This window comes from Pteropus medius, unplaced genomic scaffold, assembly GCF_902729225.1.
Source record: "Pteropus medius unplaced genomic scaffold, Ma_sr-lr_union100, whole genome shotgun sequence".
NCBI classification, from domain to species: Eukaryota; Metazoa; Chordata; class Mammalia; order Chiroptera; family Pteropodidae; genus Pteropus; species Pteropus medius.
In genome coordinates, this window is record NW_024347791.1 from 5,021,075 (window position 1) to 5,048,755 (window position 27,681).

General features: G+C 32.7%; 1 protein-coding gene across 1 annotated transcript in view; it reads left to right on the forward strand.

Annotated features, from left to right (window-relative positions):
* The window catches only part of CRY1 (cryptochrome circadian regulator 1), a 44,031-nt gene that overhangs the window by 12,389 nt on the left and 3,961 nt on the right, over positions 1-27,681 (forward strand). The window contains exons 2-10 of the mRNA XM_039877869.1: positions 6,595-6,703; positions 18,942-19,084; positions 20,551-20,735; positions 21,105-21,193; positions 21,764-21,904; positions 21,986-22,297; positions 23,986-24,137; positions 24,373-24,575; positions 24,679-24,774. Of these exons, the coding sequence (XP_039733803.1) occupies positions 6,595-6,703; positions 18,942-19,084; positions 20,551-20,735; positions 21,105-21,193; positions 21,764-21,904; positions 21,986-22,297; positions 23,986-24,137; positions 24,373-24,575; positions 24,679-24,774 (1,430 nt within the window). The remainder of the gene's footprint in view (positions 1-6,594; positions 6,704-18,941; positions 19,085-20,550; positions 20,736-21,104; positions 21,194-21,763; positions 21,905-21,985; positions 22,298-23,985; positions 24,138-24,372; positions 24,576-24,678; positions 24,775-27,681) is intronic.

The following is a 27,681-nucleotide window of genomic DNA, read 5'->3' on the forward strand; positions in this document are numbered from 1 at the left end:
GATTTAAGGGCACTGTTTTCTTTGCTTTGATTGCCCTTTTCTACTTTATTTTCTTGATCTACACTTCTTGATTCCAAACTCTGTTCATATGTGTTCTTCCTCATGCCCTTCCCTGTTCCCTTTATTCTGCCCCCACACGTGGAGTTAGATTTCTTTTTGCTGCCATAATACACTCTTCATTAAGAAATTCACCATATGGTACATATCAGCGTTGGTTTAGATATTGTGGTAGATGTGATTACTGTTCACCATTATTCAGTCACTTCCTGCAGGAAGTTTATGTCTTCTGCTTTCTCGAAGTCTAGTTTGGCCATTTGACCTGCTTTAACCAATTAAATGTGAGCAGAAATGCCTTGGCTGCTCTGTAATAGATATATAACATGAGTGAGAAATAAACTTTAGTTATTTTAAGATACTGAGCTTTGGGGGTTGTTTGTTAGCTCAGTGTAAACTAACAAATTCTGTCTTAATTGATACACATGCTTGCCCACCATCTAGAAGGCAAAAACTGTATTTGGCCATCTTTATGTCCTTAAAGCTGTCAGATTAATTTTTCTAAAACATTTTAGATAATTATATATCCTGTAGGAAAGTAACATTGTATAGTATAAAGGGCATGGGTTTGTAGTCAGATACATCCAAATTAAAATTTTTACTTGGCCGAGGTACTTTGAAAAATGTCCTTGATGAGTTTCAGATTCATCATTTTTAAAGTGAGATACCTCGTAAAGTTGTTGGGAACATAATATACATCAAATACCTAATACAATAGACATTCGGAGAATATTCATTTCCTTACATTCCTTTGACTGTCGAATCAAGTCCCTAAAATCTCGTTCATCTGCCTCCATTAATTTATTTGGTTTGTTATTATGTAAATATTTTTTGAACTTCTACTCTATGTTAGGCATTGTCTGGGGGCACTGGCAAGTGGTGAACAAGGCCTAGTCCCTATCTTCAAGAAAGTTACAGTGAAATGGCCAATAATTCTCCCTCTCTATCTCCAGCTATTAAAATCATGTTAATACTGCAAGGCCTCTCTCTGCCATCACCACATCCTTGAAATTTTTGCCTAAATTTCTCCCCATCTCAAAAAAAGAAAAAAATCCAGAAGTGATTTCTCTCTCCTGATTTTTCAAAGCATATTAATGGTGTCCATATATGTCTCTTGTAATATATGTTGCATTCTGCCATGACAGTTTCTGTTATATTAATGAACATCATGTATATTTTCAAGTTTCTTTTCTCTTAAGCTCCTTGAATATTGGAATCTCATATTATTTATCTTGTATCCCTCAAATAAATGAAATTATGTGAGTGATGAACAATATCATTCCTTAGAAGATGTTTTAGAATTTGTGGGGGCATTTTTGTTCATCACAATGGTTAGAGGGTGTTAGTGGTATTAGTGAGGAGAGGCCAAGAATGGAAGACTGCTTGCAAGGGTCAGGGTGGTTTCTCAAAATAAAAATTGTCCTGAGTCCCACATATCTTTCAGATATTCTACCAGATATTTCATGTAAGTGAAAAATTTATTTGTATTTTTCTGCTCTAGGGCTTAAATCCATTTTTATATGTAAACACTAGGTTGTTTTTTTTTTTTTTACACAATTCTAATATATACTGAGTTCTCCTGAAATATATTTATCACTTATGGAAATCAAGGAAAGATTGTACTTTGTTTTGTCCAGATCTTTCTTAAATTAAGTCTTGCTCAACATTACAGAAAATTATGTCACCAAAGGCAGTACTACTCATGGTGTTTGAGTCACCAGTAATACAACTGTATAAGTCTGTTTTTGTAGCTATCGAATTTAAAAATGATTCTGTATGTAGGTGTAGGCATCCAACTAATTCATTGTCTTCTTTTGCCATGCCTAGATATTTGCATATAGAAATACATATTACTTCTTGTAAAATATAAATTTCATTTCTCCCATATATTATATTAGAGCATTATATAATGCTTTAAAATTGTGTATATAGATAGGCTGTATTATCTGTGAATTTCAGTATTTAAAAGAGGACACTGTAAAATGTTTGTTATAAAAAGGGATATTGTGTCATGATATAGGTCCACTGATTTATAACCATTAGAGTCTGGCAAAATACAAAATTTGCTTTTAAAATATATATTTCATCTTTATTGAACATTAAACTTTTCTCTGTGACTAAACTATTGTCATAAATATTCTGACAATTTCAATAATGATTAATTTATATACAAGCACTAACATTTTGTTACAAACTAGAAAAAGAGCATATGTAAACTTTATGTGATTTATAGAGACACAAATTGCTATTTATAATTTTTAAATTTCTAATAAAACACCGTAGACTTTGGTTAATGACTGAGACTTTTCATTTTGTCTTATTATAGTTAATATATCCAGAACTTTAGTTTTTAAAAATTTAACTCTGTCATTGTTTCATGTAGAGGATAGGAAAGGATATTTTTTATGTAATTTTGATGATATAATTTATATTATTTAAGTCAGTTCTCTAGAATCAGCAAGGAATTATTTTGGTTTAAATATTCTAAGTGTAGTTTTCATTGTTGAACATATGATAAGATATATTTTATAAACTAAAGTGCAGAACCAGATGGCTTTATTCTGGTATGATACATGCTAATTCACAATGCCTTGTTTTCAGCAGCAGTGGGATTATGTTGCCTCCTACCATTGCCTTTTTTAGATGATTTTATAGACAGAACTAGAAATTCTAGTTATATAAAGCTGTTCTAGCACAGGCTGGAAATTAGGTCATTGTGACGGGAGTATACCAAACCACCCACTGGTTGCCATAGCAGTGACCTACTTTAAGAAACATTTCTGTTGATTCATGTTGAAATCATCCTTTGGAAATGATATAAGGAAACTCACTGAGTATATTTTTTCTAACAGCAGTAGGTAGTGATCTTTAGAGGTAAAAAAAAAAATCTTTAAAATGTTTAAAGCGAAGAAATATATTTTCTCACCTAATACCTCTGCAATTTATTTTGAAGCAGTATAATTAGTAATTAAATAACATTAGAACTATGTTTCTGTGTAGGCAACACAGTTATGCAAAGGAATAAACGGAGTTTTACTACCTTTAGGCCTATTTAAAAACCATTGTGTTGCATGCAGTTAAAAGCATTATTAACTGAGCCTTCAAATTATTACAGTTTCAATTGAATAGTAAATATGCCAAATTGGCGGTCTGAAAATATATTCCTGTTAAAAGTGTATCTTATGTACTTTCAATGTACAGTATTGTATTAAATCATTTCATTCAGTATTGGCTGCCTGTTCTGAAGCACATACATTTGTAATATGTAAAGGTTGAAATTGGTGTGTTCTCTGGAACACATTGAATCTGAACTCTGACAGAACTCACTCACTTCCCAGCTGACGGACGGGTAAAGGATGAAAGGTTAGACTTTATATAGCACACTTTATATAGCACCTTTTGGTTCAGCACTAAAAAAATCTTATCTGTTAATAAGTTAATACTTTGAACCTGAGATATTGGAGGTTTTATTTCATAGTATTATCAAGGAAGAATTGTATGCTTAGAGATTAGTTGATTCAGAGTTTTTATTGTACTGAATCTTGCCATTTGTCACTGGGAAAGATTTTCATTGAACCTTTGTTCAAAATCACATTCGGGGGAAGTTATGAGAGCAGGATGGTTCTGTATATATATATCTGGGTGGGCATCCAACTAATTCATTGTCTTCCGTTATCATGTCCAGATATTTGCATATAGAAGAAATACATGTTACTTTTTTCAAAAATATAAATTATTCCCAAGGGAGGACAATTATAACTTAATGTCTATTAAGTACTAGTGATTCCGCTAGATGATTTTATCCTGTTTATAATCCTTTAAGCAGTTGTACAAGACAACTCTGTATATCATTTGATCCTATTTCTAATATTTTTCAACAAATTGTATAAGACACATGATGAAATTTGTTTGCCAAATGTTCAAATCAAAATGCAAGTTAAGAAACTGTAGTTAGGAATGAGACACAAATACTTTATTTGAAATCCATTAGGAGAAAGTGAGTATATATATATACATATATATGTGTATATATATGTGTGTGTGTATATATATCAATATATCTATCTATATATCTATATATCTATCTATCTATATCTATCTATCTATCTATCTATCTATCTATCTATCTATCTATCATTATGTCCTTTAAAAAATTCAAAGGCTGAAGATGTTACTTTCAGCTAGAAGGCCAAAAATTAGTAGGGTATGAACTTGAAGAGATGTGAATGGGAAAAAATATTCCAGACTCAGGGAAGAGCATGGAGCAAATTTCGGGATATTGAATGTCTGGGGAAGAATGAAGTAGTTTGGTTTGGTGGGAGGGAAAGGGGAGTGGTAGGAAATGAACCAGGAACCCTAAGTTAGTGGCGAAGGAAAAGAATTTGTTCTTTATTCAATAAGGAATCAGTCTTTGAAGACCTTTGTACAGGAAAGCATGCCTCAGGAAGATTTGGTGTTGTGTATAAAATGGACTAGAGTGGAGAGAGATTGTTGGTAGACAGATCTATTTAAGGCATCGCAGTAAGTAATACCAACAAGAGATAATAAAGACTAGAATTATTGTAGCAATAATAGAAGTGATAGGAAGGGATAAAAAATAATAGATAACACATATAATCGTGTTTACTATGTGTGATGTACTGTTATAAGAGCTTCACATATGTTAATTTATTTAATTCTTACAACAGTGCTATGTATGATATGAATCTTGTTACTATCCCAGTTTTACAGATGAGGAAATTAGAACTTTTTAAGATTGATTGAAAGATAGTAATTTGTTACTAGACCTGTTAAATTATAGGACATCTGTGCAATGGAATATGATGAAACCATGAAAATTGATGCCGGAGAAGTATTTCTCTTGCTTTGAAAAGATGTTCACTATGTATTAAATCAGGTTTACAGTAGATACAGTATTTCTCAGTTTTATTCTGCTTTGAAGGAATGTTTGCTAATTATCAATTTTATACCTTTTTATGAAGTAAAAATAAAGTGTATGTTTCTCTCTTCTTTACCCTTACTCCAAACTCCCACTCCCCCAGGGTAGCTATTTTTAATAGCTTGGTGTAAGTATCCTTCCGGTTATTTTCTTATGCACATGTAACATAAGTAGGTGCTTGTGATGTAAATTATATTTTATCAAAATGATATATGCATATAGTTTTAAAAGTCACTGTACAAAAAGCCTTATAACAAAGGACAGCATCACCAGGATGGTCTACATCCTGCTTTTTTTCTTATCTTCGCAAATCTTTTCTATTTAAAATATTTGAGTACAAAGTCATTACTATATTCTTTTAAAAAGTACCTATATTTGAGTGCACTGTACCTTTGTAATGTCTATGTGAAGTTACAGTGATGTAAATGATAACATCATACTATGGAAAAAAACATCATACTTAAGTACATTTCTAGTCCTTTTTTTTATGAAGTGCCAAAACAAAATTAATTCTTTGGTTGCAAAACTCTTTCCATTGTAATGCATTGCTTCAGTCTATATCATTTTGAACAATGTTTGTTTGTTTCATAGAGTGTTTATTGAAAAGCATAAAGAATGATTATTCGGCCTGTGAACAAGAAAGGGAAAAATAATAGGCCAATTATAAATAATCTAGGCTTACTTATTTTATGACTTAATCAGGTCCTTTTTTTTCTTTTCTCATCTTACTATCATTGACGTGCTTGTACTACATAGAAATATTTCCACCAAAAAGTCGAATAAGGAAAATTCTTGCTATATACTACCAGTGCTGGTAGAGAAGATACTGAAACTAATGGTACGAAAGAGATTTGAGGATTCTCTCTGCCTTGGATTGTCCTTCCAGGACATTTTAGTGTTGTACTGTTTAATTTAAGAAAACTGAAAATTGCTAGTTCATTCAATGTCTTCATTTTTGATCTGGCTACTATTGTGTCTAAAAACTTTTGCTAAGCAAAGCCATAAAACTAGATGTTTTCCAATAAACATTTATCGCCAAACATTATATAAGTTATTCATAGTCATAGATAATTTTAGAAAACTCAGGTGCTTTTATATTTGAAACTTGAGAATGGGCATTATGTTCTCTCTCTCTTAGATAATTACAATATCCCCCAATAGCATGCTCAAATTCTTCATTTATTCACTTGAGAGTGATTAAATATGACTTTTCCTTTTTTTTTTCCAGTAGAAAATGTTCTAGATTTTTCAAGTTGGCTTTTCTTTATGAATTCAAGTTTAAACGATATCAATTCATTTAATTACTTATTCTTTATATAGTTTTTATGTTTACAAATTAAACTTGCTAACAGTCACTATTATTTAATGAAAGTTTTGATTTAATTTAGAAACTTAATTAAAATACTAAGAAACATGTATCATTTTAAAAAATTGTAAGTATGGTTTTTGGAAACAGTAATTTATATATCAGTTAGAGGTAATAAGATGATAAGAGGTAATAAGATGGTGGGGTTGGCATTTCAACTTTTAGAATAACATGATTTTGTAATATGTCTTCTAAGTATATTTTTAAAGAATTTTAATAACATTATCCTCTCTAGATTTTTGCTTCAATGTCTTGAAGACCTTGATGCTAATCTGCGAAAATTGAACTCTCGTCTGTTTGTGATTCGTGGACAACCAGCAGATGTGTTTCCCAGGCTTTTCAAGGTAATCATGCACAAAATATGCATTAAATAATAGTATTTTGTCAGAGAAGACTCATATTTGATAAATAAAGTTTTTTAGGTGGAAAAGTATGGGAAATGTAAGTATTTTTAAATAAAGATTTTGTGGGTTTTTTCCCCTTTCTTTAATAAGCAAGTTATACATGGTAAAATCAGACAGTAAAAGAAGTGGTTTATAATGAAAAATTAAATCTTTCTTCTACCTTAAACTGCTAGTTCCCTTCCCAGAAATAACAGCTACTACCAGTTTCTTGTGTATTCATTAAAAATGTTCTTTGCATAAAAAAGAATGCATATGTGTATGTGTTTACATATGTGTGGGTATATATAATGTGTGTTTGTATATATGTTATCGTCCCCCTTTTTAAAAGCCAAGATGAAAACACTGTATTACATCATTCTATGTCATGCTTTATTTATATAACCATGTATTTTGGAAATCGTTCCACATTACTTCTTCAGTCTTTTAAATGCCTTCATAGGATTCCGTTGTATAGATATGCTATCATTTTTTTAAATACCTTTTACTAACATATAATTATTTTCTACAGGCTTTTTGTTAATGCAGATAATGCTGTCAGTGAACATCCTTGTCCACATATACATATCTTTGTTCACATGTGCCATTACATTAATAGGGTAATTTCGAGAAGAGGACTTTTCCGGTCCAATAATACGAAATTATGGGTGTTTGTTTTTTTAATTCAGTAGAATCTCTAAAATCACCTAGTCTTATTTCTCCCTTTTTTTCTCCAAATGAAAAAATTAGTCCTAGAGAGATTCAGTGAGTTACCAAGGTCATACAACTAGCTCGTGGAAGTGCTTAGACCAGAATCTGAGTTGCCTGGCTGGTTTTTTTTTTTAACATTCATCCTTTCGTATTTACTGCCGTTAGAATGTAATGTCTGCTTTGTCCTTGCAGCTGTTCGATTATCAAATTTTTATAATAGCAATGTTTGTATTTCTAATGCAGAAGAGAATAATCCTTTTCCCTAAATGAGAATGTTCCTAATGCTGGGAATCAAATTAACACTGCCTGGCTTTTTTCCTTTGGTATGAAAGAAGCCTTTAATGTTTAGGATTTGGCTAATGCAACAGTGTTGGCTACTGAAATGTATTACGTTAAAGTTTATTCATTACTGTAGCTGCTTAGAGTCAGAATTTATCTTGGGTACATGGAAGAGTTCTGAGTATCAAGCATGTCAGAAACAATGGTAATAGTTTATCAGTAACTCATCAGTAAAAAGGTTTGGGTAATTGTTTCAACCCTATCTCTAAATTCATGTGGTATAAGTAAAATGAATTCTAAGAAATCTTTAGTTGCTTTTAAAAAAAACTTGTTTTTTAAAAACTATTTTAAGTCAACAAATCTTTTGTGTTGTTTTGTGCTTTGTTCTGCCTAAAATAGTATATTATTAAATCAAACTGTCTTCTGCAATTAGATAATGTCCTGTCTTGTCAGTTTGTCAGAGAGGCAGTAGTTTCCACATTGGCTGTAAAATATAGACACATAAACACAAGCATATACACACAGATGTTTATTATCATGATTTTTCCTTAGGCTACCTACAATAATCTATATAAAATGCGATTTTATGAAAACTTTTCGTGTTTATTTACTATGTCTAGGACCATAGAAAGAGTTAATTTCTTTTGATTTTTAAAAACATTTTTTTAGAGGTACTACATGCATGTGTTTAAAGAAAAAAGCCAAAAAGGATATACAATAAAAAGCAGTCTCCTTCCCACCCTTAACCTTCACACCCCCATTTTCACTGAGGGAAAAGATTCTTTTGTCAGTAACTGACTCATTTATATTATTGTCTCTGGTTTTGTTATTCTAGTACATAAAATAATGAGAATTTTTAATAGGCATGTAATCCTATTTCCCACATTGGAGGTAAAACTAGTTTAGGCCTGATAACAGTACCTTCAGTTTATTGGGATGGTGACAGTGGTTCCAGTATTGATGTCTCCTCTAGCATGCATTTTCTCCTCCTATAGCATTCACTCATTCTATTCTATTTATATTGAGTAGATTCAGGAATGAAGTCAGAGCATTTCTATATACACATATATGTCTGATAAACTTGTTTCTTCTGATGTGCCCTGAACTTAAAATTTATTTTCAGTTAAATTCTGACAATATAGGCTGACAAGCTGGATTTTTTAAAACAACTTCTTTTTTTCATGTTCTACCGAAGAATGATAAAGAAACTTAGCAGACACTAGCCTAGGCAAAACTTGGATGACACTATTAATGATAGGTATTGTACATAAATGATGATGATGATGATGCAATTAAATCTTGCATTTCTACATTTAGTACCAGGTTTGTCAGCTATCAAGACCATGCACATTCTAGGCCCCACAGAAACTTTTTATGAAGAATTTAAAGTATTGGTTTAAAACATTTTCATGAGAGCCAAGAAGCAGAGACATGTGGCTAAAGTCTTTATCGATAGACACACCAAAGCATAATAAAACATTTTGTTCAAAATCATAAAATAAATCAAAGAACATATAAAGGCACTAACATTTCAATATATAAAATTTATATTATCCTTTGAGTTACTTTTGATTCTTGTTTTATTATTTTATGGTACATGCTCATTTAAATAAGAAAATTCATTTAACAGATATTGAGTGCCTACTATGTACAAGTCATTGTTCAGGGTGCCAGGGACATAGTAGTGAACCCAACAGAAAAAGTTTCTACCTTCATGGAGCTTACACTATAGTTGCGAAGGAGACAGATAATAAACAAACAAGTAAATACGTAATATCAGGTGGTGATAGGTACTAAAATAAAGTGTGGGACATTACGTGCCAAGATAAGGGAAGGGTAGTTACTTTATATGGCATCATGGAAGACATCACTGATAAGGTGATATTTGAGCAAACATATGAAGGGACTGAGCCACCCGGATATCTAGGATGTGATATATTGAAACCGCAATGTTTTGCAGGTTGTTTCAGCAAAAGATGGAGTTTATTTTCTTATGCCCTTAAGTCTGGGTTGGCCTTATAACCTGTTCTGACCAGTTGCTAAAGGAGACATTGAGTTTCAAAGCCTAGGCTTCAAATGACCTTGCAATTTCTACCTTTGCCCTCTTAGTATGCTCCTTGTACTCTGCAAGGAAACTTGGTTTAAAATATCAAGTGAGACCATGAGTAGAGAGAGTGTTCCAACCAGCAGCCAGCACCAAAGTCTGAGATGTGTAAGAGAGATTGTCTTAGGTCCTCCAGCCCTAGGCAAGCTGCCAGCTGATCGCAGGCTCATGAGTGAGCCCAGGTAATACCAATAGACGAACCATCTAGTTAACTGACAGACTTGTGAGAATTAATAATTTTTTTAAAACTGCTAAGATAGCTTCAACATAGGGAGCAACTTTTGAAGGCGGAAGGAACAGTGGTCATGAAGGCCATGGTGTGGAAGTATGCCGTGACTTGTTTATGAACGGCAAGAAGGCCAGCACAGCCAGAGCACAGTGAGTGAAAAGATGAGATAGGGTCAGAGAGGTTGCAGGGAGCCTGATCATAGGCCTGTATACACCATGTTAAGGACTTTGGCTTTTACTCTGAGTGAAATGGGATGCCATGGGAGATGTTTCTGTAGAGGAGTGGCATGATCTCACTAAAGTTTTAAGAGAATCACTCTGGCTGTTTGTAGAGAATAGACACGGGAGTGTGAAAGGTATTATAAAGGCAGAAGCAAGAAGATCAATTAGGACATGGAAGTTATTCAAGAACAAGATGATGGTAACTAGGACTAGAGTAGCAGTAGAGGTGTTGAGAAGTGGTAGGATTTTGGATATATTTTCTAAATATATGTAATATATGAGAGTCAAGGATGACTTTTAGGTTTATATCCTGGGAAATGACACAGTAAATTGCCATTTAGTGAGATGAGGAAGACTATGGGAGGAACAAGTTTAAGGAAAAATCAGGAGTTCATTTTTTTAATATTTTAGTTTCGAGATATTTTTTAGACATCTAAGTGTACTTGTTGAATAGGCATTCAAGTCCTACTCAGGTGTTCAGAGGAGAAGTCTAGACTAAATTTAGGAATCTTCAGCATATAAATAATATTTAAAACCCTGCGGCTAGATTTATGGAATAAAAGAAGGGGTAGTGGATGGATAGATGGAAATTTTTAGAGCTTCACCTTCTTTATATATTTGTGTTATTTTGTAAGAGAACATTTTTAATGTAATAATATACTTTACATGCTTTCTCCCAGGAAGTTTGTGATTTATAACTTTTAGTTTTTCTGTCAAATTTTACATTTCTTAATTATTTTCATAGTATTAGTCATTTAGGCCATTTAAGAACTTTACATCCATTTAGTTGTTCACATTATGCCTTCTGAATGGTTAGCAGATGATTGTAATACACAAAAATGGATACAAATTTTAGTGCTTAAAATTAAAGTGAATATTCACTTATTCACATGAAAATATTTTAATAATACATGCAATCTTATTATAATCAATTATCGAAATTCAGAGGTAACCACATGTTGTTTAAAAAAAAGACTTGTGCTGAAGAGTAGGTAGAGACTTTCGCCTCTGGTTAAGTTGTAGAAAATTGCAACAAATCATTATTGCCATCTTAACAATGAGAAGGTATGATTATGCCAGAAAATTATACTTTTTTGTACCCTATCGGATTGTTGAGGACACAAAGAAAACTAAATATACCAAATTCCATAAAGGGATGAGTCTTTCATAGGAAAGAAAAGACCCATGGCTATATCCCTGAAAGTACAGCAGGAGGAGAAGGGAATCCACGATAGCTGAGAGTGAAGCGAAATCATTCAAAATTTTACAGAGCTTTTTGTGGTCATATGTGGCCTGACACGGCAGATTAGAATCTCAAGAAGCCCTAGTCACAGAGCAGGTTTACACCCACTCTCTGGTTCTTTCCTACAGTGCCTTCATAGAGTACCAGTGGCAGTGTGCCAAAGACAGAGGCAGGGCAGAAGAGCTGAGAGAGATCTCTTGGTGAAGTGTACTGGACATTCGCTTAGTGCAAAGTACCAGTCCACTGAAGCTGGGGATAGGACAGTAGGGTAGAAAGTTGTCTCCTGAGGTGCAGAAAGTTAAGGGACAGGGCTGGAAAATAAAGAGAACTCCCTAGCAACCATAAAGCTGATAGGTAGACAGCAAAGCAGAGATAGATATCCTACAGTTTGTAAAGCTAGTGATTGGGCCGTAAAGCAAAGATAGACATCTGGAGCCTTGTCAGTACTGAGATCTCAAGCCCTGTTGAAGAAAAATCTAGATCCTGCCCTCAAAATATTTGAAGCCAATGGTAAATGGAATTTAACCAAAACAGCAAGCAACAAAGCCTAGACTCAGCTTACATACTATGTTAATTCAACTTCTAGCAGTCAAAGCAAAGACTACATATTTTTCTAGAGGTAAATATAATTTATTCCATCTTTATTCTTTTATTTAATTTTATGATATACAGTAAAAAATTATGAGACATGAAGAAGCAAGAAAATGTGACTTGTAATCACATAACAAAAACAATCAATAGAAGTCTCACAGTTGATGTAGATGTTCAGATTAGAATCAAGGACTTTACAATAATTATGCTATAGATATTAAAGGATCTAGTTGAAAAGTGAAAACATATGTGAATAGATGGTAATTTCAGTACAAAAATGGAAACTATTAAAAAGATGAAAATTCTAGAACTGAAACGTACAATACCAGAAATAGGCTTATCCAGACTGAACAGAACAGAACAAAGGATCATTGAACTTGAAGACAATCAATCGAAATTATCCCAACTAAAACACAAAGAGAAGGAAGTTTTTTTTTTCTTAAAGAAACAGAGTGTCTGAGACTTGTGAAACAATAATAAATGGCCTAACTTATGTGTAACTATAGACTTAGAAAAAAAAGGGAGACAGAGATTGGGAGAGGAAAGAACATTTGAAGAGATAATAATTGAGAATTTTTTCAAAATTGATGAAATATCAACCCACAGTGCCAAGAAGCTCAACAAACCCCAAACAGTATAAATATAAAGGAAACCACATCTTGCCACATCTTAGTCAATTAATCGAAAACCAAAGATAGAAAATTTTATAAGCCCCTAGAGGAGAAAAGACATACTTAGGGAACCACAATAAGAATGTTCAGTGGTTTCTTGTCAGAAACAATAGAGTCCGGAAGACAATGGAATGACATCTTTAAAGAACTACAAACAACCCTATTAACTTGGAAAAATATTCTTTAAAAGAAAGATAAAACGAAGGCATTTTTAGGCAGATAAAAGCAGAGATGATTCATTTCCAGCAAATCTGTACTATAAGAAATACCAAAGGAAGTTCTTTTAGGTGAAAGGAAATAATTCTAGATGAAAGATAGGATCTGCAGAAAAGAAGGAAGAGCACTAAATATTTGGGTAAAAATAAAAGAACACCTTTTTCATTATTTTATATATATATATATAAATATTTTATATATATATGTATATATATATCTTTTTTTCTTTAAAAGATTATTGACAGGTTAAAACCAACTAACAGCAATGAATTATAGGAGATAATACCAATATCGTGGGGTTGTAACATACATAGAAATAATATCTATAATAAGATCACACAGAGTAGGAGGAAGGTAACTAGAAGTATATGTAAATTCTTATATTATTCAATAGTAATATATGATTTGAACATAGACTGTGATAAGAATGTATATTGTGATCTAAAATAACTCGAGCTATTTCTAAAACGTTAAGAAAGAAATGTAAAATGGAATACTAAAAATATTTGACTCATTCAGATGAAGGCAGGTAGGGGACACAGAAGAGATAGGCAAAAGAAAACCTACCAATGCTAAATTTAAACCAAACCATATCAATAATTATGTTAAGGGGGATAAATGATGTACTTTAAGCTCTAGATTTAAAAAATACAGGTTGTCAGACTGGAATAAAAAATAAGTAAGAACAAACTATATGCTGATTAGAGGAGACACTTAAAAAATATGGAGAAACAGATAGTTTGAAATTTAAAAAAGACTGAAAAAGATGTACTTTGCGACCAGTAAGCATAAGAAAGTAGAATTTAAGACAAAATTAGCAGAGATACAAAGTGTCACTTCAAGAAGATGTAACCATCATAAATGTATATATACCTACTAACAGCATAAAAATACATGAATTTCAAACTGATAAAACTAAAGAGAGAAATAGATATTCATGATCATAGTTGGTAGTTTTTACATCTCTCAGTTATTGATAGAATATACAAAAATTAATGAAAGTATAGATGACAGGAATAACAATTTTATGTAACTGCTATTTGTAGAACACTATACCCAAGAATTGCAGAATACACATTCTTTTCTAGCTCATATGAAACATTCACCAAGCTAGGCTATACACTCAACCACAAAATAGGTATCAATAAATTTTAAGACTGAAATCTTATAGAATATATTCTCTGACTTCAGTAGAGTTAAAGTGAATAGCAAAAGAATAACAAGTATTTATAACTGAATCATAATGGAAACTATATCAAACTTTATAGGATTCGGCTACAGTAGTGCTTACAGGAAAATTAATAGCTTTCAATACTCTATTAGAATAGAAGGATCAAAGAACTAAGCTTTCCACCTTAAAAAATAGAAAAAAAAAATTAAACCAATAGTAAGTAGAAGAAAGGAAAGAGTAAAGAGAGGAATGGAAGTAAGTGAAACAGAAAACAGACAAATATAGAGAAAATAAATGTGCAATAATCAATTTATTGTCTCTCAGTTCCCAAACCGCCCTTATTTGCCCAGCTTTGTGATACTGAAGCCGAATGCTATGAACATTTCTCCTTTGTCAGCTGGCTTGATATTAGGCTGCTGGTGGGTCTCTGCAAGGTCATAGCAGGAGTGAAGGGGCTTTCCTTCTGGGTATCATTCTGCTTTTTCTACCTAGCACACTAGCCAGCAGAGGAGCATCCGGGAGGCCCAGTAACACTTACCTCAGTAGCCCTCTTGGACAAGCCCCAGCCAATGTGCACCCTCTGGCAAGTTTCCCTGCAGCCTAACAGGCTGTTTCCACAGATCAGCTCTAGCTCACCCACACACCTGCAGGAAGTTTCTTAGCTACCCAGTGGGCTGTTCAAATGAACCAGTTCTGGCCCTTTCCCTCTGGGAAGGTTGTGGGTTCCTGTGGCACCACATCCCATACAATGAGGTGTGAATCTCAGCAAAGGGAAGGAAAGGAGCTCTTCTTAAGTTCTTAATTCATTATTTACTTACTTTCCTTCCATTTAGAGGTGCTTTCTGCAATGGCTGCTTTTGGACACCTTAGAGCAGTACTATTCAACAGAAGCCATATATGTAATTTAAAATTTTCTAATAGCCACATTAAAAAAAGTTGAACAGGTGAAGTTAATTTTAAATAATATATTTTATTTAACCCAGTATATCTAAAATATTATCATTTCAATATAAAATAATTATAAAATTATGAAGCTATTTTAACCTTTTTTCATATGAAGTCTTTGAATTCCAGTGTATATTATATATTTACAGAACATCTCCATTTCAGCTAGCCACATTTCAAGTGCTCAGAAGCGACTTCTGTGGCAGTGACTATCTACCATATTGGACAGTGTAGCCTTAAGTGCTCTTTTACTCCTTGTCATCATTAACTACCTTTTACTTGCTTACAATTCTTTATATTAAATTTCCGTATTCAAATTGATGGTGTGGTTTCTGTCTCCTGACTGAACCCTGATTGAGTCAGTTAACAAAGCCAAAAGCTAGTTCTTGAAAAGATTAGTAAAATTGAGAAACTCTTAGCAGTACTGATGAAAGCAAAAAAGGGAGGAAACACAAATTATCTTTATCAGGAAAGGAAAGGGAGACATCACTAAGGAGTCTCTAAACTTTAAAAGCGTAATAAAGGGTATTGTAAACAACATAATGCCAATAAATTCTACAACTGAGATGAAATGAAAAAATGTCTTGAAAAGTACAACTTACTGAAGTTCTCAGAAGAAAAAAGCTGAGTAGCCCCATTATTCTTAAAGAAATTGAATTTGTAATCAAAAACCTTCCCATAAATAAAATGCCAGGCCAAAGATGGCTATACTTATGAATTCTATCACATATTTAAGAAAGAAATACAGTAATACCAGTCTTATAACACTCTTTTAGAAAGCAGAGGAGCATGTTGGGAATACTTCCCAGCTTGTTTCATGGGGCCAGCATAACATACCAAAACCCAATGAAGAAATTTTAAGAAAAAGTATAGCCAAGTGTCCCTCATAAACGTACACCCAGATGTCCTTAACGAATTGAATTTAGCAGTATTTTTAAATAATACATCATCATGATCAGTGGGGTTTATCCCAGGAATACAAAGTTAAAGATTATAAAAATTAACATAATCCATGCTATTAATAAAGGAAAAGATATGATTATTTCAATAGATGAAGAAAAAACATCTCACAAAATTTAACACCCACTTATGATTTTGGAAAAACTTTAAGCAAACTAGGAATAGAAAATTGATAAATAGCAATTTAATAAAGGTTGTCTACAAAAAACGTAGCTAAAACACTGAATGCTTTCCACCGAAGATAGGAGATAGTGAGGATAGTCACTTTCACTACTTTCTGAGAGTCTAGCCACTGTAATTAGGGGGAAAAGAAGAATAGAATTAGCTTACCAGCTCACTCTCACCCCCATATTCTCTGTTATAGCATTCTATTTTTTTTCTAATAGTTATTATATTTTTACTTACCTCTGTGTTGCTAGTCTTCTTCAGTAAGCTGCAGTGGGGAGAGACCTATCATAATATCTGGCTGTACTAAGAATTATAGTAAATATTTTGTGTGTGAATGAATACATTTAATGTTGGGGAACCTTCTCTTTCCTAGCTTTTCTTTTTTCTTGTGGAAATATGTTCACTATTGTATCCCCAGGGAAGAACTGAATGATCTCATTCACTATTATTGAGTTTAGTAGAAGGAGCTAGGCTAATAATAGCTCAGATAATACCTTTTCTCCTCTTCAGTTACAGAGAGCATATATCCTATTCTCTTTTTCCACGTGATTAATTTTATAGGGGCAGCCCCCTCTGCAGGGAAGCGGCTGCTTATCATTGGAGAGGTAAATCTGTTTCATTCCGGGGGTGAAATAGTAACAGACTTACCTCCCTTAAACTTAGTATCTTTTCTCCAATTCAGTTTTACTAGTAATGTGGTCTATATTTTTATCTTTAGCTCTCTGACTTATGTTCCCTTCCTTTACCAAAAAGGAAAAGGGCAAGGGAGCATTATTGACTCATCTCAAATTCTAATACTTACTATCTATAAACTAAAAGCTTTTTGTCGAAAAGATCATAGAATTAAATTGCACACCACTATTTAGAAAAAAAATTTGTAACATACATGACAGAGAAAGGCTGCTATCTTTAAAATGTAAGGAGCTCTTACATATCTACAAGAGAATAATTAACTGCAAAAGAAAACCAAGCAAACATAAGCTACAGCTCAAAAGAAGAAACATACAAATGGCTAGTAATAATAATAGCTGTTATTTATTAAGGGCTTACTATGTACTATGTCCTAAGCAATTTATATGTGTTACGTCTTAATCTTGCAGCAACCCAGTAACTTAATGTATTTTTTTTTCCCACTTTACTATAGCAAACATTTAATAGTGTTTATGTGCTAGGTACACTCTAAACACTTTACTTACATTTTATTCATTTTATAGGTAAGGAAACAGAGAGTTTAGCAATTTGTTCAAAAGGCTGAGTCAGTCTTTGAACTCAGAACGTTAGATCCTGTTTTTTTTTAGCTATTATTCTGTACTGCTTTATCATAAAACAAATATGTTTTCCTATTATTTTCATTTTATTTTAAAATTTTAAAAGCAGTATGTGATCATACTAACAAATCTGAACAATGCAACAGTGTATAAAATAAAAAATAATTATCTTATTTACACTTCTAAACTCTACACTTCAAAGGTTGCAGCTATCAACAGTTTGGTAGGAATTCTTCAAGGTTTTCAAGAAGAAACATTTTTGAATGAGATATAATTTTTCTTTGTATAATATGTGTATGTATTAGTGGTACCATTATTGTATGTGTAAGGAGCAAATGTATGAAGAGCGAGCACTTTGGTGTACTATAGATGAGCATGTAAATTGGTACAGTACATCTGGTGGAAAATTTGACAGCATATATCAAATTTTTAAATGTGCATATCCTATCTATTAATTATTTTCAAGGAATTATTTCTAGAAAAAAATAGGACAATGCCCCAAAATGTTTAAGATGTCTGTATAAAGATAAAATGTTTACCACGAAGTTTATTTTAAAAAAAAAAAATATCATTGGTGACAGCCCTTGTCTAATCTGCATGAGTTTGGAGAATTATAATATATTATCATATAATCTGTTAAATAATAGTAGTATTACAGGTGATTATTTTTTCATTGTAAAATATATCAGAGTAGATATTAGAATAATAAAAAAAAAACTTTACTATCCACTCCTTCCTGGAAAATCACTTAATTCCCTCAAGTCACAGTCTCCTCACTGAAAATCACTATGAAGAGATGTGCAGAACATATTAATAGTACCTGACACTCAAATAGCTGCTATTATTATTACTATGTCCCTATTTTCCACAGTTAACATTTTTTTGGTAATCAGAGATAAAACAGTACCTCAACACAGCACCTTATACCATATCAACTTTCAAAGATTTATTAAAAACCAGTTCATGGAACCAGCAGGCATACGTTCAGGTATTCTAGCTCACTGTGAACTTGAGAAAGTCGCTAAATTTTTAAAATAACCATATCTGCAAAATGAAGATACCAACCAGAGTGCTAAACTCTGAGGGTTGTTTTGAGGAGCAAATGAGATAATGTTAAGTGTAAATTATTTTAAAAAGTAAAGTGCTTTACAGACACATTTAGTGTAGGAAACTGGTTTTAAGCATATTGCTAGATTGTCTGATGTCTAGCACAAGGCTTGATGTCTAGTGAGCATACATTTCTTATTTACATATTTTTGAATTTATAAATTGTATATTTTCTTCCTGCATATTCAAAGTTGGATTTATGTGTAATCTTTTTATATGTAGAGTTTGAGCTTTTCACTTTTTTCTAGTCTGAATTGTTATAATAGAAAAATTATTCTTAAAATTTGTGTACATTTTTGCCCCTTTATTTTATTTTAGGAATGGAACATAGCCAAACTTTCCATTGAATATGATTCTGAGCCCTTTGGAAAGGAACGAGATGCAGCTATTAAGAAACTGGCTACCGAAGCTGGAGTAGAAGTAATTGTACGAATTTCACATACATTATATGACCTAGACAAGTAAGTATTTTCTTCTTCTTTTATTATAGTAAAATACACATAAAATTTGTCATCTTAACCATTTTTAAGTGTACAGTTCAGTAGTATAGTAAGTATATAGACAAATAAGTTTTAACCTGTGAGATTTAGGTTTATAAAATGGAAATAACAACATATACGTAATAGAGTTGTGGAAGAATTAAATAAATGTATATCAAACGCTCATCATTTTAACTGCTGTGATACTTATCCAGTGACAGATACCAGAATTACAGACATAATGCACAAGATAAAAATACTCAATTTCAGTTTCAAAGCTATTAAGAGTATCAGAATTGTCCTTGACCATTCTAACTCAGCCTACTGTGGTATTGCCTTTTTGGGCTCTTTGTAATATTGATTTCATAGTTTATATGATTCATAGGCATATACTGCCTTGACATATTTTATATAATTGTCATAAGTTATTTTACTTCATGTGTGTATGTCTTATCTGTCTAGTTTTAAGTCCAGATGCAAATTATGTGAAATATTACTTTGCATAGCTGTAGTCTCTGAACAATGGCATAATATCATGTTTCTCAAAGTATATTTCTTGAAATAAGAGTCTTTGGTGATGCTTTGTTCAACAAAGGATCTGTGGTCAAGTTTAAATTTAGGAAGTATTAAATGCTAGGAGTTTTAAAGGTTCATGAGATTAATTAAGAAAAACCTTGGTTTGCTATCTTTTAGCTATGTGACCTTGGCTAATTTATTTAGCTCTCTCGGTAGGCTTCAGTTTCTTACCATAAAATGATGGCATTGGATTTTACCAGTAATTCTTTATGAAGGCTAAATGCTAAGCAAATGGCCATAGTGAAAGAGAATAATTAGTTATTCTCAAATAGTGTCTAATTCAAACAATCATTGGCAAAGGCTCATCTTTTCTTTTAGTATGATTTGATGAAGCAATTAGTGATCAGAAGAAAACATAAACTATGTACATAGATACATAAAATGTGTATATAAGATAAATATGCTGATATTTTTAACAAGAGCATGAGCACAAGAGAATCAGTAATATAGAATCCTAATTAATGAAACTTGTTTGGTCCTTGATATAATATTGGCCTGGTTTAGTTTTTATTGATAATTAGAGATTCTTTGAGCTAAGTTAATATGTATTTACATTTCCATATTTTTTTCTTATTGCCTTTAGGCTGTTAGCCTTTTTTTTTTTTTTTTGTTAACTCATAAGTGCTTAGTACACTTTGTCTTAGAGGTTTTGGTATTTGCTTGATGTATGTTTTTAACACCTAGCAGATGTCTAGAAAATAAAGAAAATGATATTTAGATTCATTAACCATTTTTAACAAATTTCCTGGTAATTCTCCTGGAAGTCTTAAGTAATTAATTTTATTTTCTGATTTTAAGCCTTTTCAGAGCTTATCTTCAAAATATGTTGTCATTTTTTTATAATAACTGCATTTTACTAACTTTCGTAATAGGATCATAGAACTCAATGGTGGACAACCACCTCTTACTTATAAAAGATTCCAGACCCTCATCAGCAAAATGGAACCTCTAGAGATACCAGTAGAGACAATTACTTCAGAAGTGATAGAAAAGTGCACAACTCCTCTGTCTGATGACCATGATGAGAAATATGGAGTCCCTTCACTGGAAGAACTAGGTTGGTATAAATGGTAACAAACGTGAAGCTTGAGTTAATAAATCACTCAGAAAACCCCACATGTAATTTGTATTGCATTAAGAGGGAAAGAAAGGAGAAAAAAGAAAAGAAACTCAAACTAAGAAGTGATAAATCTGACTTATTTATGTTTTCTAAAATATGTGATTTATCTGTAATCACCTTAAGATGTACATTCTAGAGAACAGAGAATATGGTATAGCCTCTATATGTGAGAATCTATACAGGACTCTCAGTTCATTTTTATGTTACTGTCATAATTTTTCTGTAAAGTAATTTTTTCTCACAATTATTGTGGTTAAATAAAAATTAGTTCCAGAAGAATGATTTTTAAATTTTTTTTATTTTTAGGTTTTGATACAGATGGCTTACCCTCTGCAGTATGGCCAGGCGGAGAAACTGAAGCCCTTACACGTTTGGAAAGGCATTTGGAAAGAAAAGTATGATAATATAGATCATGCTCATGTTTCCAAATTGGCATTTAAAAAATAACTGCACTCTTTTTTTATAAACAAAAAATACACTCTTGAAAAGGGGTTGAGAGAAATACTTAAAATAGCACAAACCTAATCGTTTGAAAATTAATAACTCTTTCTTCACTTAAATACCTTTTCCCTCCTCTTCTGATGATTTCCTCTTTAGTTACTACTAATACTACCTCTTTTATTATTTCTGTGTAAGCTGCTATCTGATGACCATAAGTCTGAAGCTAGGATAGAGTTCTTCTATTTCACCTTCATTTCAGTGTCAAAGAGACAGATTGAAGGTGTTTTCAGCCTTGTGTTAGGAATTTGGAGGTAATTTATTTTGCATGAGTATATGCTGCATGAAGATGGCTGAAACAAACAAAAATACTTTTATCCTTTTTTTTATTATTATTAAAACATCATTTGTGGCTGGAATAATAATATTTTATTCCCCAAGAACTATTACTATTTTTAGAAAAATCTAAATTTCAAACATTGTTTTAAAATGGAAAAAACAATTAACGTTATTCTCTCTGTTTTCAGGCTTGGGTGGCAAACTTCGAAAGACCTCGAATGAATGCAAATTCCTTGCTTGCTAGCCCTACTGGACTCAGTCCTTACCTCCGATTTGGTTGTTTGTCATGTCGACTGTTTTACTTCAAACTAACAGATCTCTATAAGAAGGTATTAACTAAAACTGGATTTTATTTTTCAAAGTACTTTTTAAAAAATTGCTTATAATACTTCTTTGCTTTTTAATCTTAGGTTAAAAAGAACAGTTCCCCTCCTCTTTCCCTTTATGGACAACTATTATGGCGTGAATTTTTCTATACAGCAGCAACAAATAATCCACGCTTTGATAAAATGGAAGGAAACCCCATCTGTGTTCAGATTCCTTGGGATAAGAATCCTGAGGCTTTAGCGAAGTGGGCAGAAGGCCGGACAGGTTTTCCATGGATTGATGCCATCATGACACAGCTTCGTCAGGAGGGTTGGATTCACCATTTGGCCAGACATGCAGTTGCTTGCTTCCTGACGCGAGGTGACCTGTGGATTAGTTGGGAAGAAGGAATGAAGGTACGTGGTGGTCTTATTTTGAAGGACTCTATACCTTATTAAAATAATTTCTAGAAGTTGTCTATTCTGTACATTTGTTTATAGTCTAGTTTTTCAGTGGGTAAAGCATTTAATTCCCACAACACAATCACACTTTTGGAGAGCAGAATGGTATAATTAGACAGGAGAAATGGTGAAAACTGGTTCAGCTACACTAACGTCATTTCTGTGGCTAAACTAGCCTAGTCATCGAGAGAACTATAAGATTTAACACTCTGGACTTAACTCTGTCAATATATTTATGGGTGGTCATTTTTGTCACAAAAATAATTCACTCGGGAGTTCTTAGAAATAGTGAATTCATAGTGTAAATTTAAAATATATATTATTTCACCTCACTTCAACATCACAGCTTTTTAGTAATATTTCTACTATGTAAAGTGAAGCATACTGCATTTATTTTGTGACATCTTGTGGTTATACATAACAGGAGTTGCATACATGTTTTATCAGACCATTTCTGACCCTATGTTTTTTGTATATCATATTTCCTAGTACAAAGTTGTACATGAGGTAGATGTATAGCACATACTTAATGAATTTATAAAAAATAATTCATTTTCATTGTTTCCCTTTTGAATCAATAAATTCAAAATTTAAACTCTATACTGCTAGTGCATTTTTTAAAATTATTTAAAAGTTTATTGGTTAATATCTGTACACCTGGGAATTTTGCAGTTCTTTTTTTTCTGACCTAGTTCAATTTTTTTTCAATTATAGTTGACATACAGTATTATATTAGTTTCAGGTGTACAGTGTAGTGGTTAGGCATTTATATAACTTACGAAGTAATTGCCCCAATAAATCTAGTACACCCCTGGCACCATACATAATTATTACAGTATTATTGACTGTATTTTCTATGTTATAATTTATATCCTTGCAACTGTTTTGTAACTGCCAATTTGTACTTCTTAATCCCTTCACCTTTTTCACCCAGCCCCCAACCCACCTCTCATCTGAATGCCAGTACATTTCAAAAGGTCATTTATATTTGGATGTTCCCTTTATGTAGGCCAGTGTACCAAGCTTCTAAGTTTCTGTCGATGATTTATTTGGTAGCACTTTTGCTTTCTTGAAAGTGTTTACTGCTTTTTTTCTTTCTATTTTTTTAACCTCATGTCCCTTTTTTTAGATTAAATTTATTAGGGTGATATTGCTTAATAAAATTATACAGGTTTCAAGTGTACAATTCAATAATTTATCATCTGTATATTGCATTGTGTGTACCACTCAATGTCAAATCTCCTTCCGTCACCATATATTTGACCCCCTTTACCTTTATCTACCTCTCCCCTCCCCCTCCTTTCCCTCTGGTAACCATTAAACTGTTGTCTGTGTCTATGAGTTTCCTCATATTCCTTTTAAATCAGTGACTTGAATAACTTTTTTACCCTACTCCCACATAACACTGCAAAAATTGGAAAGATAAATCCTGTTCAGAAATCCACTTTATTACTGATAGGATTCTTTTCTTGAAAGAACTCATTGTAGAACATTATAGACAAGAAAACTAACTTTGGAATGTTTAGTTTTACACTTCTATGCTAGATTTTCTTTGCCTTGACTTTTGCTCTGCAGAGACCTGAAAAATACTTGCTTTGAGAATTATGTGTGTGCAAACTAATTGGTTACTGTTACTTCTGAAGGTATTTGAAGAATTATTGCTTGATGCAGATTGGAGCATAAATGCTGGAAGTTGGATGTGGCTGTCTTGTAGTTCCTTTTTCCAACAGTTTTTTCACTGCTATTGCCCTGTTGGTTTTGGAAGGAGAACAGATCCCAATGGAGACTATATCAGGTAAATCAAGAGTGATTATTATTCAATTTGGAATAACTAATCCAGGAAGAGCTTTTCATGTTTAAGCAATGCTTAAAGTATTCCCCACTCATCATGGGCAGCAAAGATGAGGAGAAGAGTAAACAAATCATTTAAATGGTATTGATTTGATTTTGGTCATTCGTAGCTAATAAATAGTTTGTTATAATTGCTTATAGTTCATTTTTTTAATAAATTTTCTTTCTTCTCCCAAAAGGCGTTATTTGCCTGTCCTAAGGGGCTTCCCTGCGAAATATATCTATGATCCCTGGAATGCACCAGAAGGTATCCAAAAGGTAGCCAAATGTTTGATAGGAGTTAATTATCCTAAACCAATGGTGAACCATGCCGAAGCAAGCCGTTTGAATATTGAGAGGATGAAACAGATCTACCAGCAGCTTTCACGATACAGAGGACTAGGTATGTCAGTAACAGACTTTGATTTGTTTCTTTGGCAATTGTTTATGTACCTATCCTTGATTTGATCTTGATCATCATTTAATAGGAATTTTTTTCCCTTTAGGTCTTCTTGCATCAGTGCCTTCTAATCCTAATGGGAATGGAGGCCTCATGGGGTATTCTCCTGGAGAGAATATCCCAGGTTGTAGCAGCAGTGGAAGTAAGTGAAAAGGAAATTTATGTACTTGGGTAACATAAAGAGATTGATTAATAACCAAATACATTGTTTATCGAACCTCACTATAATATGTTTTTAAAAATCTATCTTTAAAATTTGTGTAGTAAGTTCTTTGTATGCATGCATACATGTGTACACACACACCCTCACTCCAATAGTGACATTTTAGAGATGGAAGGCATCATTACATGTAGTAGAATTTGGGTCAAGATCTTGCAAACTGAATGCGGAGAGCAATTTTAGGGTAAAATGAAACTCATATCATTTTCAGAATGTTCATTACTTTTTATTCTCTTTAGATATAATCAGCTATAAGGTAATTTATTAAGAAGGTCAGTGGTCCTGTGAACATAGCCAGAAGATTTATCATACACATGCTCCTGTATGACCTCTAGTCCTTTGCGCATGAGTTTTTTCTTACAAGGTCTGGTCCGTAATGGTTTTCTGTATGATATATATTTAGTTGCCTCATATATTCTTAATATGGGTGATATTAATAATGTCAAGAAGTCAGAATGTATTGGAAATTTGAATCATTATTATCAGTTTTCAAAGGTTCTAACCAAAAATAGCATGAAGCTAATTAATTTGATTAAAAACAAGGCAGCATTTGAGGAAGGCTTACTTTTTTAAAAAAGAAGTCAGATATTCAAAATTGTTATTAAAAATAAAACCTTTTAAAAAATTGAATCTTTCTGAATTCAGAAATATCTTGCATCCTTTTGAAAGAAAGAGAGCATGTATTTTATCCTCTAACAATTAGGAAGAAAGGAACAAAGGCGCTCACATTTGACTACCTACTTTGTTTCCAGAACAAAGGGAATTTTGCCACATTCTCACACTAACCTGAGGAGGTGATGGTGGGATTCTCATTTTATGACTGGGGAGATAAGCCTAGAAAGGTTTGGTAACTTAACCAATATTCCATAGTTAGTAAGTAGTTGAGCTAAGATTCAGATTCAAGTTTGATTAGTCCTAAAGTTCTTATTCTTTCCTGTCTCACTGGGCCTCCCTTACAAATGTAATGCCATACGTAGTGTTTAAAAGATAAAATATTTTACTACTAGAATGTGTTTCACCTGACAGACAAATAGTTGACAGTGATGACAGTATACATCAGAAATGTTCTTTCCCAGAGTATCCTAACAATTTGAAGTACATTTCAACAAGGTATCATTTCAAAATTTCTGTCAGATCTCTTGTTCAGTTCACAACCCGCCTTTTCTACCCACACGAGTTCTCTGAAGCACTAAGATAACAGGCAGGTAGCAGAGGGGCTAGGAAGCAACAGGCTTCGGGTGCCTGGCTAATGGATAATGATAGTACATACTGCTTCTTAGTCCACTCAAATCTTTGTTCATTATTTGGAGTTATCTGCAAAAACTAATCATGGTAACAAGTTAAATTGGAATAATTTTGCTTCACAAATTTATAAACATGATATTTTATGATATATCTTAATAAATCTTAAAAGTACTCTAATCATGTAAATATTTGCCTGTAACACACTTTGTAACTAGGTGCTGTGAGGTTTTCAAAAGGCATAGAAGACATAAAAGCTGCAGTGAGCTTACAGTCTAAATAGGAGTGTGAAAGAGAAACAACAACAAATTTAAAAAGTGGTATATTGTAAGATGCTACCTCCACATGCAGTAAGTAAAAAGGGAGAGATTTTTGAGGGATGAATTAAGGAAGTTTTCTTGAAACATGGTGGGGTGGGTACCATTTGGATAGGCAGATGAAGGAGCGAGCATTGTAAACTTTGACATGGAAATGATTGTGGAAAGATCCTTAGGATTTGGACTGTGCTGTAAAGCATTTCTCCCCTCAGGTTTCTGCGCCTTTTGAAAAGACTTTCATACTTCTGAAGCATATTCCTTTATGCCCTATACTTACCCTGTTTATGGGATTTTATTTTACAGTATCTCACACGGCATATCAAAGGGCAGGATTCTTTATGACTTTTCTTAGGTTTTTAAATGACTGCGGAAAATTCTTAATCTCTGCAACGTAAATTGCATTTTCTTCCTCTCCTTTTTTAGATTTTTTTTTGTGCTCATGAAATAAATAAGCTATATGTAGCTGTCTTAAAATATTTTTGTTCTTATAATAAACAGACCATAATCTGTTTACTATCATGTGTTTTAGTTTTTATTTAATTTTTAGGGTTTTTTTTTTTCCTATTATAAAATACCTGTTCAGCATTATTAGTCATTAGGGAAGTTCAAATTTAAACTAGTAAGAGACAGTAACTCACACCCACTTAGGGTAACGAACTATCACTTATTGCTGGGATTGTGGGGTTTCTTGGGACACAAGACTTTCAAGGCTAACACTTGAAGAAACCTGGACAAACTGGGGTGAGTTGGTTACCCTGTGCCCACTTAAGTGGTTAGAATAAAAAAGACAGACAATAACAAGTGTCATGGAGGATGCAAAGAGACTGGAAACCTCATACACTGCTGAGAGGTGGGATGTAAAATGGTACAGCCACTTTGAAAAACAGTTTTGGGCAGTTTCTTAAAAGCTAAAACATAAATTTAACATATAACCCAGAAGTTCCATTCCTAAGTATCTATCCGAAAGAAATGAAAACATACGCCTACACAAAGACTTATATGTGAATGTTTATTTATAATAGTCAAAATGTATATCCATTACAATGTCATATTAATTCATAAAAAGGAACAAAATGCTGATACATGCTACAACATGGATAAACCTCAAAAATAGAATGTTAACTTAAAGAAGCTAGGCACAAAAGACCACATATTTCATGATTTCATTTATATGAACTATCCAGAAAAGGCATATCTTTAAAAGAGACCAAGTGGATTATTGGTTACTTTAGGCTTAGGGGTAGGAATAGAGAATGAATACAAATGGGCA